The sequence below is a fragment of the Tachysurus vachellii genome, chromosome 25 (assembly GCF_030014155.1).
Source record: "Tachysurus vachellii isolate PV-2020 chromosome 25, HZAU_Pvac_v1, whole genome shotgun sequence".
NCBI classification, from domain to species: Eukaryota; Metazoa; Chordata; class Actinopteri; order Siluriformes; family Bagridae; genus Tachysurus; species Tachysurus vachellii.
In genome coordinates, this window is record NC_083484.1 from 16626578 (window position 1) to 16645014 (window position 18437).

General features: G+C 35.8%; 3 protein-coding genes across 3 annotated transcripts in view; all 3 read left to right on the plus strand.

The window, feature by feature from the left end:
- The window catches only part of LOC132840356 (uncharacterized), a 3413-nt gene extending 1129 nt beyond the window's left edge, over positions 1-2284 (plus strand). Inside the window, exons 2-7 of the mRNA XM_060861926.1 lie at positions 1-79; positions 279-533; positions 637-724; positions 934-967; positions 1082-1215; positions 1351-2284. The exon at positions 1-79 is cut by the window's left edge and continues 284 nt beyond it. Of these exons, the coding sequence (XP_060717909.1) occupies positions 1-79; positions 279-533; positions 637-724; positions 934-967; positions 1082-1215; positions 1351-1417 (657 nt within the window). The 3' untranslated portion in view covers positions 1418-2284. The remainder of the gene's footprint in view (positions 80-278; positions 534-636; positions 725-933; positions 968-1081; positions 1216-1350) is intronic.
- A 2191-nt stretch (positions 2285-4475) lies between these two features.
- LOC132840357 (uncharacterized) lies at positions 4476-6640 on the plus strand. Its single transcript, XM_060861927.1, has 5 exons — positions 4476-4580; positions 4944-5297; positions 5550-5804; positions 5907-6003; positions 6152-6640. The coding sequence occupies exons 1-5, from the start codon at positions 4544-4546 to the stop codon at positions 6288-6290; spliced, it is 882 nt and encodes a 293-aa protein (XP_060717910.1). The 5' UTR covers positions 4476-4543; the 3' UTR covers positions 6291-6640.
- A 2233-nt stretch (positions 6641-8873) lies between these two features.
- Positions 8874-16452, plus strand: LOC132840353 (obscurin-like). The gene is made up of 7 exons (XM_060861922.1): positions 8874-9552; positions 10523-10885; positions 11179-11433; positions 14673-15035; positions 15329-15583; positions 15727-15829; positions 15964-16452. The coding sequence occupies exons 1-7, from the start codon at positions 9516-9518 to the stop codon at positions 16097-16099; spliced, it is 1512 nt and encodes a 503-aa protein (XP_060717905.1). The 5' UTR covers positions 8874-9515; the 3' UTR covers positions 16100-16452.
- Positions 16453-18437: the final 1985 nt, after the last annotated feature.

Below are 18437 nucleotides of genomic sequence, written 5' to 3' on the forward strand. Positions count from 1 at the left end.
GAGTACAAATTCAGATTTATTACTGATGTGGACAAAGGTAAATGGACAGGAAATCCTGGAGCGACTCTACAAGTTACAGGTAAATATTAATTATTATTTAAAGATGTAGTTAGTAAATTATGATGTTTCAGAAAATCAATAGATACAAAAATTTGTACTTATATTTGTAAAGAATGACAGCATTTGTTTAATACTTTAGTACTTGACTGTATTATAATTATCATCACCCTCTCAGTCCTGAGTCACTGACGTGGCGTCTTTCCTGCTCTCTGAAAAAGATTTAAAGGTGTCACTAATCAGACTCAGTGGAAACGGAACCCTTAAACAAGGAGACTCCTTAAATCTGATGTGTGATGTGAACTGCACACACACTTCCTCACAGTTTGTGTGGTCTAAGAACAACCAGCGTTTAAATACATCAGGACCCGTTCTTCACTTTCCTGCTCTAACCGTGAGGGATTTTGGGGATTACACCTGCACTTTGGGAACCGGTGAGACGTCAGGATCTAAAACCATCAGCCTTCACGTGGAGGGTGAGTCCATCTGCTCACAATATTCCTGAAGCTTTGACTAACATGACCTGCTCTTACGCTCATGTAGCAAGTGACTATTAATTCTGTTGACATTTTTTAACAGGTGAAGGTTTTGATCAATGGAAAATCTGGATCATTATTTTCATTGTTGTTGTGATTTTGGTGATCGTGGCTGCTGTATTTTATCTCAGGTAAATTTACTGGTGAAACATTTACTTAATACCAATTACCAATATTTAATAACAATTTAAAATTGTTGTGATGGACAAATCAAATGATCTTTAAACCCTTATTCTACGTTCTTTTTGGGAAAAGTGCAGGACATTTAAATCAGGACCATAGAGTTCATTAAAAAGAGAGAGCTGTAACTGTGCACTGTGTGTTTTGCTGCTTCTAACAGGAGGAAACGTGAGAGAGGTGAAGAGAACGCACAGGTATGAGCTTTAGAAAGAAATCACAAACTCAGCATTAACACAGCATGAGTGAGCGTGAACACAGGAACACTTCAGAAGTGATGGTGATTATTATTAAACTTCTTATTTTACCAGGATGGAGCAAACAAACACGATAAACAGCCAAAGCCACAGCCGAGCACTGTTCCTCAACTAGATGATGAAACACTGCCTGAGGAGGAAGTGACTTACGCGAGCGTGTGTGTCAAAGACAAGAAAAAAAAGCAAGGGTGAGTGTTAACTATGTCTCACACTTATCACCAAAAAACAACCATAATGTCAAAACCAAAAATGTGTGTGTGGTGTGTGTGTGTGTGTGTGTGTGTGTGTGTGTGTGTGTGTGTGTGTTGTGATTTGGATTTTAGGTGTGTCAACACCGAGCAACAGAAGGAGGACGATAGTGTCATCTACAGCACTGTCATTAAATCCTGATCACATTATTACATCTCCTTCAAACTCATCAGAGCTGTAAAGATTTTTGTGGGAACCTGAGAGAAGTTTAATATGAATATAAAATACATCTCATCAATTCCAGATTAGTGTTTATTAATATCATTAAGTGAGAGTATCTCTGTGTTTGCTTTAATTTGGCCCTTGATTAGAACATTGCCTTTAGTTTAATATTCACTCTGGCTTTTATTCCTCTATGAATTGTTCAGTCATGAGCAGAACATCGTGTACACACACACGAGCAATTTAGAGCAATGAGCAGCCAGTATGACTACAGGAACCAGAAGGAACTTCTCACTTAACCGTTGTTAAAAAAAAAAGTTCCTCTAAAGTGATAGAGCTCAAACACCAGCAGATCTGTTTTCCAGTCTCCTAACATTGTATTTAAAAAAAAAACTCTTAAAAATATTTTGCATTTCAATAAATAAAGTACGGTAATGTGGTTTCAGCTGTTTACCATATTGTTTATAGTGCAGGGACATTTTTACCCTAAAGATTATAAATTCTGATTCTCTGTGACCGTTAATGCAGGGGCTAAATCACAGAAATCACATCACTGTACATTCTTAACTATAGAACATCTAGATACTTTTATTAAAGTATTATTTTAATCTTATTTTAATGGATTGTGGGATTCTGCATGAAAACCTTAAACCTCTGTTTCTTCGACATTATGACTGTATCATGGAACGCATCACTTTATTAACTTCTAAGCTGTTTAATGCAGGACAGTGATGTAATTTTTGGACTCCAGACTTTACTGATGTCTCCGCTTTCTTCACTCGATTCACTGGTCCTGTTGTGTACGTCTTGACTTCCGTAAAAATAAAATCTCGATGCTTTCTTAGACTTGTTGGATTTTTGTGAGTCCGTGTGTGTTTTAGACATTTGGTTTGATTAAGTTTCCATTACTGTCATTTTTTCCAGAGACACAATGAAGCTGCTTCATTAGCTTCTTTATAACCAGTCAATTAGACAGACCATTAAACCACACACACTATATTAATGTACAATAAACTATTTAAATAAAATAATTATTTTTTTAATTTGGTGTGACTAAAGTTCCCTAAAGGAAAAGTATTGAATGTGAAGAAAATAGCTTTGGAGGCAAACACGTTCCCATAACAACGAAGCTAAACCTGGAAATGAATCGTCCACAAGACCTTAATATATAAATATGAAAATTATTCGAGATTTTAAAAACAAATAAACAAGCGTCTGACTTTTTAAACATTATCTCCACAAATCTTTAGTTACAACACATACCAGTTACATCTGCTGTGTAAAGGATCTGGTGCATGATGTAGTATCAAAATTACTTACAATATATAAATATAATATTAAAATGATCACTTTGTCAGTAGTTAAATCTCATTAAAATGCCTGAACCTCATTAAATCTTGTTTTTTTTTCAATATTAGAACTGAATCATTTTATAAACTGCCTCAAAGAATCAGTCAAAATGAGAACATTTAATAGAACAAGTAAAAATGTATATAATAACATCAGAGCCACCGACAAACATTATGAACATTACAGAATTAATAAATATTAATAATTACAAAAAAATTCGGATGCATGACTCATTACATTTAAAACCCACCTTGAGCGCAATGTATCCTTATGACCAGCAGATGTCGCTTGTGTGCTCTGTGAATACCTTAGAACTTGTTACTGGATATTACAGACACTGGATGTTCACTGGTACATAATTAAAGCCAACACAGACTCAGATAAAGTCCAGTCTTTATACACAACTAAATCAGGGTCTTTAATCACCAGATGTTAATAAACTGATGCATTTTGAACAGCAGACACACCGAAACCTTCAACATAAAACTTACTTAATAACTGAAATAAAACTTATGCATATAATTCACACACAGCAAAAAGAAGAAATGAATTTGAAGAAACGCCTTTAGGAAAGTGTAAAACAATGCGTCAGTACTGATACTGATACAGGCTTCCTCTCCAAAGTAACTCTGATATGTTGATAATCAAATTTAACGATTCATGTGTACATTTTCACACTTCTTTATTTAGACACTTCACATATATTTCACTCATTTTTTAAACATAAGGACTTTCTACAAGTACGTCCTTAATTTTTTTTTTTTTTTTTTTTTTTTTTTTTTTACTTTATCATACTATTAACATGACATGTTGAAATTGAACCTTGACCTCAGACCACGAGTCCTCACATGAAAAAACATAAGACTCTGGTCGTGAGTGACATGTTCGATGTTTCTCAGAATGAACAACTCATTACTCAGTGATGTACAAATCTAAGCAGTACAAATCTACAAATGTACAAATCTAGGCATGTAGGAGTGTCCTGTCCTGTCTTCATGTCCTGTCCTGTTCTGCACATTTCATTTTTTATTGTTTTTTCCAAATTAGTCAGTATGATTATGGATTAATTTTATAATCAGCTATATTTTACAATGATAATGTAATTACATGTGAAAGAAGTGATAATGACAACAGTTTTCAAATATTTAAAAAAAAAAAAACACAAAATAGTTGTTCCACATAAATATACAGAATGCAGTTTGAAAGCATTCAGTTTGTTATAATTATCTCTTTTCAGTTTTCATGATATATCAGTTGTTTTCATGCCTTTTGCTTTTCATCTTCAGAAAGATCTTTCTTCCTCCCCGTATTGCATAAGAACTGTGACTTGCTTAATAAAGAGGCACAACCTCTTTTAGTTAGTTTCCATTTAACTAAAATCACCTGGCAAACTAATTAACTAACCTGTCTAAGATCGATACCAGTTGTCTTAAAACATGAGAAATAAAACAAACAAACACTTTCTTTGAAAAAAAAGTAAAACCTGAATATTTATTTTAATGAAATCCTACTGATATGTTACTTGCATAATAATTTGGAGCACGGTGTATAAACATTATATAAATATATATACACACATACACAATATACATTAGATAGTATTGTGGAATTGCGTGTGCACTTCTTCTTTTGGACATTTTTAGGAACAAAATTTAGTTCTCACTTCTCATTGATATATCATTTACCTAACACACACACACACACACACACACACAAAGCTATCTGTGTTGATCACCTGCTTATGGAGAAACAAAAATGCTGCACTTGGTGATGATTCTTCTCACCGTATCAGGTATGAAATAAACAGTTGTGTTCATTGTTCAGTTTTTATCCATTTTCTGGCACGAGGACACGGACAGATTCTTACCTTAAATTTGAGCTTTTATTTTTCTTTGTAAAGAATAAACCAATGTGTTGTGCTGATCTAAATAAACTTCTGCTATAAACGTTTATTTAGAAAAATGTTAAAGATGAACTTCTCAATAGAGTAAAATTTATTATATCAAAGATTACACACTTTTTATTTTTTATTCATTTCTGTGAAGCATCTGCTGTACCATGTCCTTTAATATACAAGAAATAAAACAGTAACTGACACTTAATTCTGTTCTTATCTGTAATTTTTCCAGACTTTTTTTACATTCTTATTTTTCAGGTGTTTTTGCTCACAGCAGCAATTCCAGTGTGAAATATCCTGATAAACCGATCTGTGCTGTGAGAGGATTCAGTGTCTCCATTCACTGTAATTATTATCCACAAGGTCATCAGGTGATACAAAAGCTTTGGTGCTCGATGAACTCAAACAGAGACCAATGTGTAAATCCACCGTATGTTTATGACAGCTCATTAAACACCGAGTCAGACTTTGAGTTCACTGGAGACGACAAATCAGACTGTACTTTATTAATCCACAATGTACAGTTCAGTTATTCTGGAGTTTACAAATTCAGATTTATTACTGATGTGGAAAGATTGACAGGAGAACCTGGAGCGACTCTACAAGTCACAGGTAAATATTAATCGTTAAAATAAATAAATAAATAATAATAATAATATCGTTTCCTTTGCAAAACTTCACCAATGAATGAATTATTCTGCATCTCTGCGTTCAGTCAGTATCTGAACAATATGGACTCATTATGAGTCAGAATAAGGAACTATTTTAGTGCATTCAGACTTTAGTACTTGACTGTATTATAATTATCATCACCCTCTCAGTCCTGAGTCACTGACGTGGCGTCTTTCCTGCTCTCTGAAAAAGATTTAAAGGTGTCACTAATCAGACTCAGTGGAAACGGAACCCTTAAACAAGGAGACTCCTTAAATCTGATGTGTGATGTGAACTGCACACACACTTCCTCACAGTTTGTGTGGTCTAAGAACAACCAGCGTTTAAATACATCAGGACCCGTTCTTCACTTTCCTGCTCTAACTGTGAGGGATTCTGGGAATTACACCTGCACTTGGGGAACCGGTAAGACGTCAAGATCTGAAACCATCAGCCTTCAGGTGGAGGGTGAGTCCATCTGCTCACAATATTCCTGAATGTATCACATGATTACTGATGGAAATAAAGTGACTTGTGTTCAGTTGAATATTCACATGTTAAATCATGTAGGTGGTGCAGTGCAGTGGAAGATCTGGGTCATTGTCTTAGTTACGGCTGGTGTGATTTTGATCTCTTTAGTGACTGGAGCTGTGATTTACAACAGAAGGTTAAACTCTGCTTATTGTTTTATAAACTAAAATCTCTAAAACACTTACAATCTGCTGGTGAAACTAACATCTCACTAACAAGCTTTAATACAAACCATTTAAAAATCTACTCAGTGGTTCATTATCGGCTTTTCTGTGTGGTTACAGATCTGTCGACATCAAACAGCAGAAGGAGGACGATTCTAATATCTACGCTAACGTACCACGGAAGAAGAGCGCTGGTGTTCGTTTAGCTAATGTCCAGCAGCAGCAGAGAGATTTTGCGATATATGCTAATGTACCATAACAATGAACTGATCACAGTTTCACACCTCGTTAACTTCATTCATTTCTACTGTTGGTGAATTTCAGTGTACAGCTTATGAACTCGCTCTGTACTGCATCTGAACAAATAGCTTTAATGTCATTAAACAATAAAAACTAAACACAAGCAGCAACCTGTGGGGCCCAAGCACTCAGAGATGCCTGCTTGACCGATGGTGACCATTAAAGATCTACTTAAAGAAAAACAAAAATAATAATCAAATGAGAAATTAACTCACTTAATCACTATAACTGTCCATATCCTGGTGTCTCACACTTACTCTTACAATCATCAACTCTGTGAGAGCTTTATACTTTATTAGAATCTTTATGCTCGATTTTAGAATTAAACAAGATTTTTTTATATATATATAAGCAGCATTTGCTGGAACAAAACCTTATTTATCATAGTACAGAATTTTGTATGTGTTGTGAAAACATTTGAATCTTTATGTCTTTTTTGTTGTTCGGTTCGAATCTTCGCCGATTTTTCTACAGACTTATCGTGCTGATGGTCTCAGACTGAGCCACTAGGGTTCAGTGTCTTTGTTTCTTGTAGTTATTACTATCCACAGGCAGTTTATCAGGCGGTATAAATGCTTTGGTGGAAGAAGCAGGCTGCCATGGCCGAGGGTCGCACCAGATGGAGACAAAGAGCAGCTTCGGTGTAATTGGTGGTAACCTGCTCCACCTGGACGTGGATTATTTAAGACCTTACAGCTCGTTTAGTCGATCAGTCTTGTGATCACTTTGTGAGGGTGAGACTCAGCCGTGTTGGTGAAATAAAAACCAAAGCTGTACTCTAGTCCTTTCCTCTGCACCAGGTTGCCCTCGTCTTGTCAACATGGCCACTTTCTTAATTCTTCAGGTTGTTTTTTATGGTGAAAACATCCATTTTATCTCTCTGTACTGAGCAGGGGTCTGTTTCAGAAAGCGGGTTAAGCGAAAACTCTGAGTAAGTTAACCCTGAAATGAGGGAAACTCTGGGTTTTCGGTGTCAGAAAGGGAGGTAAGTTAAACCCGAGAAAGCAGGTTAAGTTAAGCCCGTTTCTGAAAGAGAGGTAACTTATACTCAGAGTCAGTTACCACAGTAACTTACTCTGTGATCCTAACCTGGTCGGGAGCAGGTTTTCTTCAGTAAACCCAGAGTTTCTGTCGGTCTCCTCCCCTTTTTAAAGGGGGAGCGACGTTTAAACACCTCATTCATTGCCCACATTTCAGTTACGCAGTTCGCAGCAAAGGGCTTGTGGGATGTAGTAGCTCAGTGGTTAAGGTGTTGGACTACTCATCAGATGGTCATGGGTTCAAATCCCAGGTCCACTAAGTTTTTGTGGACACAATTGCTCAGTTGTATAAGTTGAAACATAATATGTCACTCTGGGTAAGGGGGTCTGATAAATGCCGTAAATGTAAAATAAATGAAGTGGCGTGTCCTTTTATGGACGATCCTGTTGATGATGAGTCTGTATTCATTCTTTTGAGCCCAGAGTGGATTTTTGATCATATCCCTATGCATTTTTATTTGAGCGATACCGTTTTTCTTTACAGTCAATAAGATCCATAATCTCATCCATCCTTACATCAGCCATCATGGCCGTGCTGTTACATCTGAGCAGATGCTTTGCGTTGCCTTACGTTTCTTTGCAAACTGTAGTTTTGTGTATAACATCGGGGATGCAGAACATATTAGTAAGGCTACTGATTGCAGAGTGGTCAGGAAAGTGTGTCTCGCTCTTAAGCACTTTCTGACCATTTTTGTATTGTTTCCTAATAAAATAAAATTCTGTTCTTCCGGTTTCACCTCTGATATTATAACAGTTGGGAATTTACTCTAAAATAGTTCTTAATTACTAACTTTTAAAGGTATATATTTACTTTTAAAGGTATATATATATATACAATAGTAGGCCTATATATATATATATATATATATATATATATATATATATATATATATATATATATATATATACACACACACATTTATTAATATATATATGTAATATATATATTATAATACATTTTTAAAATACACCTTTTAAAATTTGATGTTAAATACACAATTGTTTTATACAGTAGTGTTGCTTTTTTTTTTTTAATACGTGTTCAAATTCTCCATACACTTGCATAAGCACTTCTGGTTCTGCTGGTGAGAAATATGCAGACTTTTCTTTTGTCTGACGCTGTTGCCATGGTGACTCGTTATATCTGCGTTCCATTGATAATGGGTTTTTACACGCTTAACTCAGAGTTTCTCATCTCAGGGTTTGTCAACTCAATGTTAAAGTTTAAACTCATAGTTGGTTGAACCTCCTTTCTGAAACAGGCCCCTGGTGTCTCCCCTGAAGTTTATACCTTTGGATGTTATATAGTTCTCATCATATGGAGGGATTTGGTTTGATTGACTGTAGGATGCTGAAGCTCCTCCTTTGTTTTCAGTCTTCTTTCTTTACTCTGGTAAAGAACTTGGTTTCCAACACAGAGAACTGTGATTTAAATTTTTTTTTTTTTTTTTTTTAATAATCTGATTTTCTCTCTAAACCTAGAGGAATAAATGTAAAGTTCTACAGTGACGTGATGGTTTTCTTGGCTCTACGCTTGTTTTGGAATTCTGAGTTAATTTTTTTTTTTATTTAGAAAGACATTCGAAAGATTCCACCCATGTAGAGCGTCTATGAAGCTTGTTGAATGTATCTTCCAGGGTCTTTGTACAAGTAATAGGCCATGTTTCTGCTTCAATCAAAAGTTAATACAGGATTCAAAAATCCACACCAGAAAATAAATCCTGCTGTTTAATGGAAAAATACAGAAGTAACAAATCTAGTTCAGTTTTCTGTTCACACACAGTTTCATTTAGGTGGATGATCACTGTTGGTGCTTGAGGTCTTTAAATGTCTGTCACATGATATCGACCTCTCTGGACTTTATACGTCATCATATCTACTGCAGAGATGTGGAACGTCTCCATATTAATGTGCCTTTGGAAAGGGAGATCGTAATCAAAATCATGTCTGATGGTCAAATCTCTAGATAATTTGTCCATACACTTTAATTCTGGGTCAAAAACGGATGTATAAGGACATGTATGGGCGTTCAGAAGAGGTCAACTTCCTGTGTTAACAGTTTGACACCCATGGTGTGAGTTTTGGGTGTATTGTTTTATTCCAGGAAATACTTTTAATTCTCATACACTGAAGAAGAGACGAAGATGCTGCACTTGGTTCTGATTCTGCTCGTGCTGTCTGGTATGAAACATCATCTCACTCTTAGACAGAATTATTCTTCAGACTTTTATTATATGCTGATGGATGTTATAGTGTGTAGGTTCACTTACTGGATCATACACACACACACACACACACACACACATACACACACACACACACACACACACACACACACATACACACACATACACACATTATTCTGTCCAATGCTAGTGAACATTTCATTACTGTCTAATTAATCACTTCTAATGATGATTTTAAGTGAGTTTTACTTAGTGCCAGATATTTACAGAGAGTATAAAGTGTCTTGTGGAGAGCAGAGAAACACCGATGATCTTGCTGGCTGCATTCACTATGTGTTGAGATATTAACAGTATTATGAAGTATTAACAGGATTAATAATATATACATATATACAGAAATACTCCTAGATTTATATATTGTTCTAAAGATCGGCCAACAGCATTTCCCCTTGTTGACGCTGAGGGATTGGGGCTGTGAAATGTCCAGTTATTGTATTGTGTAAAGAATTCTCTGAGACAGAGGGGTCTCAGTTATATATGTGAATTTATTGAAACTTCCACAGAGAACAAATCCAAAACAGTAATCAAAAGACGGAGACAAAAAACAGGCAAAAGGTCCAAACCTTAGTGGCAGAAAAGTCAGGCAAACAAATCCAAAAAGAAATACAAAAAAACAAAAAAATCTAAGAGAGGATCACAGAAAGTGGGCCAAAATATTACAATTGTTTGTTTATTTGTTTGTTTGTTTGTTAATGTCCCTGTATAAAAGGTATGAATATATAGAGGTATAAATGTGTATTGTGTACAGTGCAGTAAAGACAAATATCAGATAAGCTCTAATGGTGTCTGTTAGTTTTCACACTGATGGCATCGTTCACTGACAAGAGTTTGATATTAATCAGTTATATAAATGTATAAAATATAAATAAAACGATTAAAATAATTTTTCATCACATGTTTTTCAGGTGTTTTCACTAAGAACAGTGAATGGGGTGTGAACTATCCTGATAAACTGATCTGTGCTGTGAGAGGATTCAGTGTCTCCATTAAATGTAGTTATTATTATCCACAAGATCGTCAGGTGAAACAAAAGCTTTGGTGCTCGATGAACTCAAACAACAACCAATGTTTAGATCCACCGTATGTTTATGACAGCTCATTAAACACCATGTCAGACTTTAAGTTCACTGGAGACGACAAATCAGACTGTACTTTATTAATCCACAATGTACAGTTCAGTTATTCTGGAGTTTACAAATTCAGATTTATTACTGATGTGACCGGTGGTAAATGGACAGGAGATCTTGGAGCGACTCTACAAGTTACAGGTAAATATTAATTATTAAATTAAGATCTGAAATGATGGTTTAATTTGTATACTGAACTCTCTACTGGATTATAAGATGACATTAATCAAGAAGACATCATTTAAACTTAAATCCACTGGAATATCCTGCTAGTAAATTATGATCTTTCAACCAATAGGTAGAAAAATTTGTACTTATATTAGTGAAGAATGACAGCATTTGTTTGATACTTTAGTACTTGACTGTATTATAATTATCATCACCCTCTCAGTCCTGAGTCACTGACGTGGCGTCTTTCCTGCTCTCTGAAAAAGATTTAAAGGTGTCACTAATCAGACTCAGTGGAAACGGAACCCTTAAACAAGGAGACTCCTTAAATCTGATGTGTGATGTGAGCTGTACACACACTTCCTCACAGTTTGTGTGGTCTAAGAACAACCAGCGTTTAAATACATCAGGACCCGTTCTTCACTTTCCTGCTCTAACTGTGAGGGATTCTGGGAATTACACCTGCACTTGGGGAACCGGTGAGACGTCAGGATCTGAAACCATCAGCCTTCACGTGGAGGGTGAGTCCATCTGCTCACAACAATCCTGAATGTCTCACATGATTACTGATGGAAATAATTTGATCATGATGTGCATTTACACGTCTATAACAAGTGACATGTTCAGATAATATTTACAAATTAAATAGGTTTTCTTCAGTAAACCCAGAGTTTCTGTCGGTCTCCTCCCCTTTTTAAAGGGGAAGCGACGTTTAAACACCTCATTCATTGCCCACATTTCAGTTACGCAGTTCGCAGCAAAGGGCTTGTGGGATGTAGTAGCTCAGTGGTTAAGGTGTTGGACTACTCATCAGATGGTCATGGGTTCAAATCCCAGGTCCACTAAGTTTTTGTGGACACAATTGCTCAGTTGTATAAGTTGAAACATAATATGTCACTCTGGGTAAGGGGGTCTGCTAAATGCCGTAAATGTAAAATAAATGAAGTGGCGTGTCCTTTTATGGACGATCCTGTTGATGATGAGTCTGTATTCATTCTTTTGAGCCCAGAGTGGATTTTTGATCATATCCCTATGCATTTTTATTTGAGCGATACCGTTTTTCTTTACAGTCAATAAGATCCATAATCTCATCCATCCTTACATCAGCCATCATGGCCGTGCTGTTACATCTGAGCAGATGCTTTGCGTTGCCTTACGTTTCTTTGCAAACTGTAGTTTTGTGTAGAACATCGGGGATGCAGAACATATTAGTAAGGCTACTGATTGCAGAGTGGTCAGGAAAGTGTGTCTCGCTCTTAAGCACTTTCTGACCATTTTTGTATTGTTTCCTAATAAAATAAAATTCTGTTCTTCCGGTTTCACCTCTGATATTATAACAGTTGGGAATTTACTCTAAAATAGTTCTTAATTACTAACTTTTAAAGGTATATATTTACTTTTAAAGGTATATATATATATATATATATATATATATATATATATATATATACATATATATATATATATATATATATATATATATATATATATATATATATATACACACACACACACACATATACAATAGTAGGCATATATATATATATATATATATATATATATATATATATATATATATATATATATATATATATATATATATATTATAATACATTTTTAAAATACACCTTTTAAAATTTGATGTTAAATACACAATTGTTTTATACAGTAGTGTTGCTTTTTTTTTTTTTAATACGTGTTCAAATTCTCCATACACTTGCATAAGCACTTCTGGTTCTGCTGGTGAGAAATATGCAGACTTTTCTTTTGTCTGACGCTGTTGCCATGGTGACTCGTTATATCTGCGTTCCATTGATAATGGGTTTTTACACGCTTAACTCAGAGTTTCTCATCTCAGGGCTTGTCAACTCAATGTTAAAGTTTAAACTCATAGTTGGTTGAACCTCCTTTCTGAAACAGGCCCCTGGTGTCTCCCCTGAAGTTTATACCTTTGGATGTTATATAGTTCTCATCATATGGAGGGATTTGGTTTGATTGACTGTAGGATGCTGAAGCTCCTCCTTTGTTTTCAGTCTTCTTTCTTTACTCTGGTAAAGAACTTGGTTTCCAACACAAAGAACTATGATTTAATTTTTTTTTTTTTTTTTTTTTTTTTTTTTAAATAATCTGATTTTCTCTCTAAACCTAGAAGAATAAATGTAAAGTTCTACAGTGACGTGATGGTTCTACGCTTGTTTTGGAATTCTGAGTTAATTTTTTTTTATTTAGAAAGACATTCGAAAGTTTCCACCCATGTAGAGCGTCTATAAAGCTTGTTGAATGTATCTTCCAGGGTCTTTGTACAAGTAAGAGGCCATGTTTCTGCTTCAATCAAAAGTTAATACAGGATTCAAAAATCCACACCAGAAAATAAATCCTGCTGTTTAATGGAAAAATACAGAAGTAACAAATCTAGTTCAGTTTTCTGTTCACACACAGTTTCATTTAGGTGGATGATCACTGTTGGTGCTTGAGGTCTTTAAATGTCTGTCACATGATATCGACCTCTCTGGACTTTATACGTCATCATATCTACTGCAGAGATGTGGAACATCTCCATTTTAATGTGCCTTTGGAAAGGGAGATCGTAATCAAAATCATGTCTGATGGTCAAATCTCTTGATAATTTGTCCATACACTTTACTTCTAGGTCAAAACGGATGTATAAGGACATGTATTTGCGTTCAGAAGAGGTCAACTTCCTGTGTTAACAGTTTGACACCCATGGTGTGAGTCTGTAGATATTTTGGGTGTATTGTTTTATTCCAGGAAGTACTTTTAATTCTCATACACTGAAGAAGAGACGAAGATGCTGCACTTGGTTCTGATTCTGCTCGTGCTGTCTGGTATGAAACATCATCTCAGTCTTAGACAGAATTATTCTTCAGACTTTTATTATATGCTGATGGATGTTATAGTGTGTAGGTTCACTTACTGGATCATACACACACACACACACACACATTATTCTGTCTAATGCTAGTGAACATTTCATTACTGTCTAATAAATCACTTCTAATGATGATTTTAAGTGAGTTTTACTTAGTGCCAGATATTTACAGAGAGTATAAAGTGTCTTGTGGAGGGCAGAGAAACACCGATGATCTTGCTGGCTGCATTCACTATGTGTTGACATATTAACAGTATTATGAAGTATTAACAGGATTAATAATATATACATATATACAGAAATACTCCTAGATTTATATATTGTTCTAAAGATCGGCCAACAGCATTTCCCCTTGTTGACGCTGAGGGATTGGGGCTGTGAAATGTCCAGTTATTGTATTGTGTAAAGAATTCTCTGAGACAGAGGGTCTCAGTTATATATGTGAATTTATTGAAACTTCCAAAGAGAACAAATCCAAAACAGTAATCAAAAGACGGAGACAAAAAACAGGCAAAAGGTCCAAACCTTAGTGGCAGAAAAGTCAGGCAAACAAATCCAAAAAGAAATACAAAAAAAAATAAAAAAAATCAAATAGAGAATCATTGAAAGAGAATGAAAATATTACAATTGTTTGTTTATTTGTTTGTTTGTTTGTTAATGTCCCTGTATAAAATGTATGAATATATAGAGGTATAAATGTGTTGTGTGTACAGTGCAGTAAAGACAAATATCAGATAAGCTCTAATGGTGTCTGTTAGTTTTCACACTGATGGCATCGTTCTTTGAAAAGAGCTTGATATTAATCAGTTATATAAATGTATAAAATATAAATAAAATGATTAAAATTATTTTTCATCACATGTTTTTCAGGTGTCTTCACTCAGAACAGTGACTGGGGTGTGAACTATCCTGATAAACTGATCTGTGCTGTGAGAGGATTCAGTGTCTCCATTAAATGTAGTTATTATTATCCACAAGATCGTCAGGTGAAACAAAAGCTTTGGTGCTCGAGGAACTCAAACACAGATAAGTGTAAAAACCCACCGTATGTTTATAACAGCTCATTAAACACCGAGTCAGACTTTGAGTTCACTGGAGACGACAAATCAGACTGTACTTTATTAATCCACAATGTACAGTTCAGTTATTCTGGAGTTTACAGATTCAGATTTATTACTAATGTGACCGGTGGTAAATGGACAGGTGAACCTGGAGCGACTCTACAAGTTACAGGTAAATATTAATTATTAAATTAAGATCTGAAATGATGGTTTAATTTGTATACTGAACTCTCTACTGGATTATAAGATGACATTAATCAAGAAGACATCATTTAAACTTAAATCCACTGGAATATCCTGCTAGTAAATTATGATCTTTCAACCAATAGGTAGAAAAATTTGTACTTATATTAGTGAAGAATGACAGCATTTGTTTGATACTTTAGTACTTGACTGTATTATAATTATCATCACCCTCTCAGTCCTGAGTCACTGACGTGGCGTCTTTCCTGCTCTCTGAAAAAGAATTAAAGGTGTCACTAATCAGACTCAGTGGAAACGGAACCCTTAAACAAGGAGACTCCTTAAATCTGACGTGTGATGTGAACTGCACACACACTTCCTCACAGTTTGTGTGGTCTAAGAACAACCAGCGTTTAAATACATCAGGACCCGTTCTTCACTTTCCTGCTCTAACCGTGAGGGATTCTGGGAATTACACCTGCACTTGGGGAACCGGTGAGACGTCAGGATCTGAAACCATCAGCCTTCACGTGGAGGGTGAGTCCATCTGCTCACAACAATCCTGAATGTCTCACATGATTACTGATGGAAATAATTTGATCATGATGTGCATTTACACGTCTATAACAAGTGACATGTTCAGATAATATTTACAAATTAAATATTGCTCGATTTAACAGATGATGACACTGAAAATCCTGAACGTTGGTTGATGTGGGTTATTGTTTGTGTGACTGCCGGAGTGATTGTCGTCATCACAGGAGCTGTGATTCACAAAAGGAGGTCAATCTCAGCATGTTTTATACAATATAATCTACAGAGTTTAAAAATACTTTCTCACTTAAAGCCTATAATTGTGACTTTAACAGCAATTCACATCATCTGTCCTTCATAAACCTTTTTGTGTGTGATCACAGGAGTGTCCACACCGAGCAGAAGAATGAGGACGATTCTGCTACCCACACCAACGTCCAGAAGGATGAGGACGATTCTGAAATCTACGCCAACGTCCAGAAGGATGAGGACGATTCTGCAATCTACGCTAATGTATAATACAGTGAGCTGATCACAGTTTCACACCTAATGCTCAGCTTAAAAACTTGTCAATTTCCTCTTTAACTTAAAATATTACACACAAACATTTCCTGTATGTTGCATCTGCGCTTCATTTCATGATAGATGGCTGTTTATTGTGTTAACGTTTCTAGTTTCGATAACTGCTTTAGCACTGAAATGTTCATGAAGTTTCTAGTTAATATAAAACTGATTGAAACTTGAAACAACCTGCAACACAACCAACACACACTTATCTGTACACTTGGCATATTGAGTAAATACTTCCAGCTTCTGTGTTAAACCACATCTTTTACACTTACAGAACAATAAAATTGTGTTTAAGTTCTAAATCATGTGATAACTTCTTTTTTAGAAGGTTGACGTTTAAAACACACTCATGACTTCACACCCAGAGGAACCTGAATAACCACATGCTTTATTACAAAGGTTCAGTAAAGTGAAAAATAAAAATTAGATACTATACTGAGGTTCAGGTTTCCACCACTGGATGGTGGTATTGATCTAGACACTTGAGGTCTGGTGTAAAAGTAAAACAAGCAAACAAACTGTCCCTGAGGCCATGAAAAGGCACAAACAAGCTCAGTGGGCTCCAGGTCCAGGGGTGGGCTCCAGGTCCAGGGGTGGGCTCCAGGTCCAGGGGTGGGCTCCAGGTCCAGGGGTGGGCTCCAGGTCCAGGGGTGGGCTCCAGGTCCAGGTTATATAACCTGATAAGGGTGTGTGGAGAGGACCAACCTGCCGGAGAACAAATATCCAGGAGTGAAATGTCCCCAGCAAGAGTGCTAGTCAAGGTGAGTCACGCAGGGCGTTCCCATAGCGTTTCGACGCAGCTCGAGTTCCGAAGGGGAACAATGGAGATGTGCACACAGAATTTCACTTCTGAATGTCTGAGTGCTGAATGTGTGGCAGCAACACCGTCTGTCCTCCCGTTTGGCTCTCCACGAGGTCATTACCACAGACTCGGCAATGCTAACTTTAGCTTAGCTTAGCTCTCTCAGCTCCACTGGAGTAAGGAACAGTTTTCTAAGCTCGCTGAAACGTGTCTCTAATCACTTATTTTTTGAACTATTTTCCCAGACACCTGCCTTCTGCGGCCTTCGGCATCACATGCTCAGTCCTTCGCGCCTTTTCTATTGTCCTTGCTCTCTTCTTCTACGCTTCCAGTCTTACGTAGTACACTCAGAGCATCATGGGACAATAACAAATGAAATATATCTTCGTTTTTTCATCTTATTAATGACCTATGAACTTTTTTGTATTTATACATCTATACATTTATGTTTCACCATAATTTAAACAAATAGCAGACAAATATATTAGCATAGCAGTGAGACTGATCGTCATCATCGCTGTTGTGTTAATTAATAGTAAAAATATCTAAAGAGAACTAACCACCTGGAGCAAAAAACATCACACATCATCTACATTACAGTAAATACAGAGAAAAAGAAGAAACAACTTCTTTTGTTTTATTCTTAAAATAGGTATTTATTAGGAAAAAAGGTAAAGCACTCTTCATGTATCTTATATCTCTTATACACGTCATATATTTAATAAAACATAGCTTTGTCCTTTATCATACAGGAAGTGCTTGAACATTAGTAGGTCACATGACTAGCAGACGTATATACAGTACATATATAATCTAAACAGTCAGGATGTACCTGTGATGATGAAAAAGCTCTTTACCAACATGTCATTTACAGGATATACAATACTTTACTTCCTGTTTGTAAAAGATTCATGACACGATGGATTCAGAAGGGTCTAAAATCCCAGAGCAGTTAAATCCATCTCCACATAGAAAACTAAAACAATCTAGCAAGCCAGAAGAAGAGGAAGAAGAAAAGGTAGAATAACTACAGGGTTCCTACTCGCCCTTGGTGCTTGGACCCCTAATTACAATGAAGAAATCGCACGAATTTACACTTAATTAGAGAATCAATTTCTTCGTAATAAATATAACACTGACTCTATTGGGGACGATACTGTCACAGCCCGACTTCATAAGCAACGTCTGGGACGATTTATAACTGGACAGCTGCTATATATTTTGTTAAAGGTTTAATAAAATTCTCAGTTTGTTTTGTCAATTGAAGCCATTTGTGTAACTCTTATTCCTTTGTTATAGGACCCCCCCCCACACCCCCATCTTTATCAATAAAATGAAATGAACAAAAAATTTAAGTGTTTAAATGTCCTTCTTAAAAGGATGTGTACAGCAAATAAACTGACATGCGCTGTGATATTAACAAGTCTTAAACCCTAAAGAATTACATGCATTGGGAAAATGTATGATGAGGTTTTATGATGATGT

Coding starts and splice junctions, on each gene's coding strand:
- LOC132840357 (XM_060861927.1), top strand. CDS start 4,544: ATGCTGCACTTGGTGATGATTCTTCTCACCGTATCAG. Junction 4,581..4,943: donor GATTCTTCTCACCGTATCAG/GTATGAAATAAA, acceptor CTTATTTTTCAG/GTGTTTTTGCTCACAGCAGC. Junction 5,298..5,549: donor AGCGACTCTACAAGTCACAG/GTAAATATTAAT, acceptor TCTCTGAAAAAG/ATTTAAAGGTGTCACTAATC.
- LOC132840353 (XM_060861922.1), top strand. CDS start 9,516: ATGCTGCACTTGGTTCTGATTCTGCTCGTGCTGTCTG. Junction 15,584..15,726: donor CATCAGCCTTCACGTGGAGG/GTGAGTCCATCT, acceptor TCGATTTAACAG/ATGATGACACTGAAAATCCT. Junction 15,830..15,963: donor GCTGTGATTCACAAAAGGAG/GTCAATCTCAGC, acceptor GTGTGATCACAG/GAGTGTCCACACCGAGCAGA.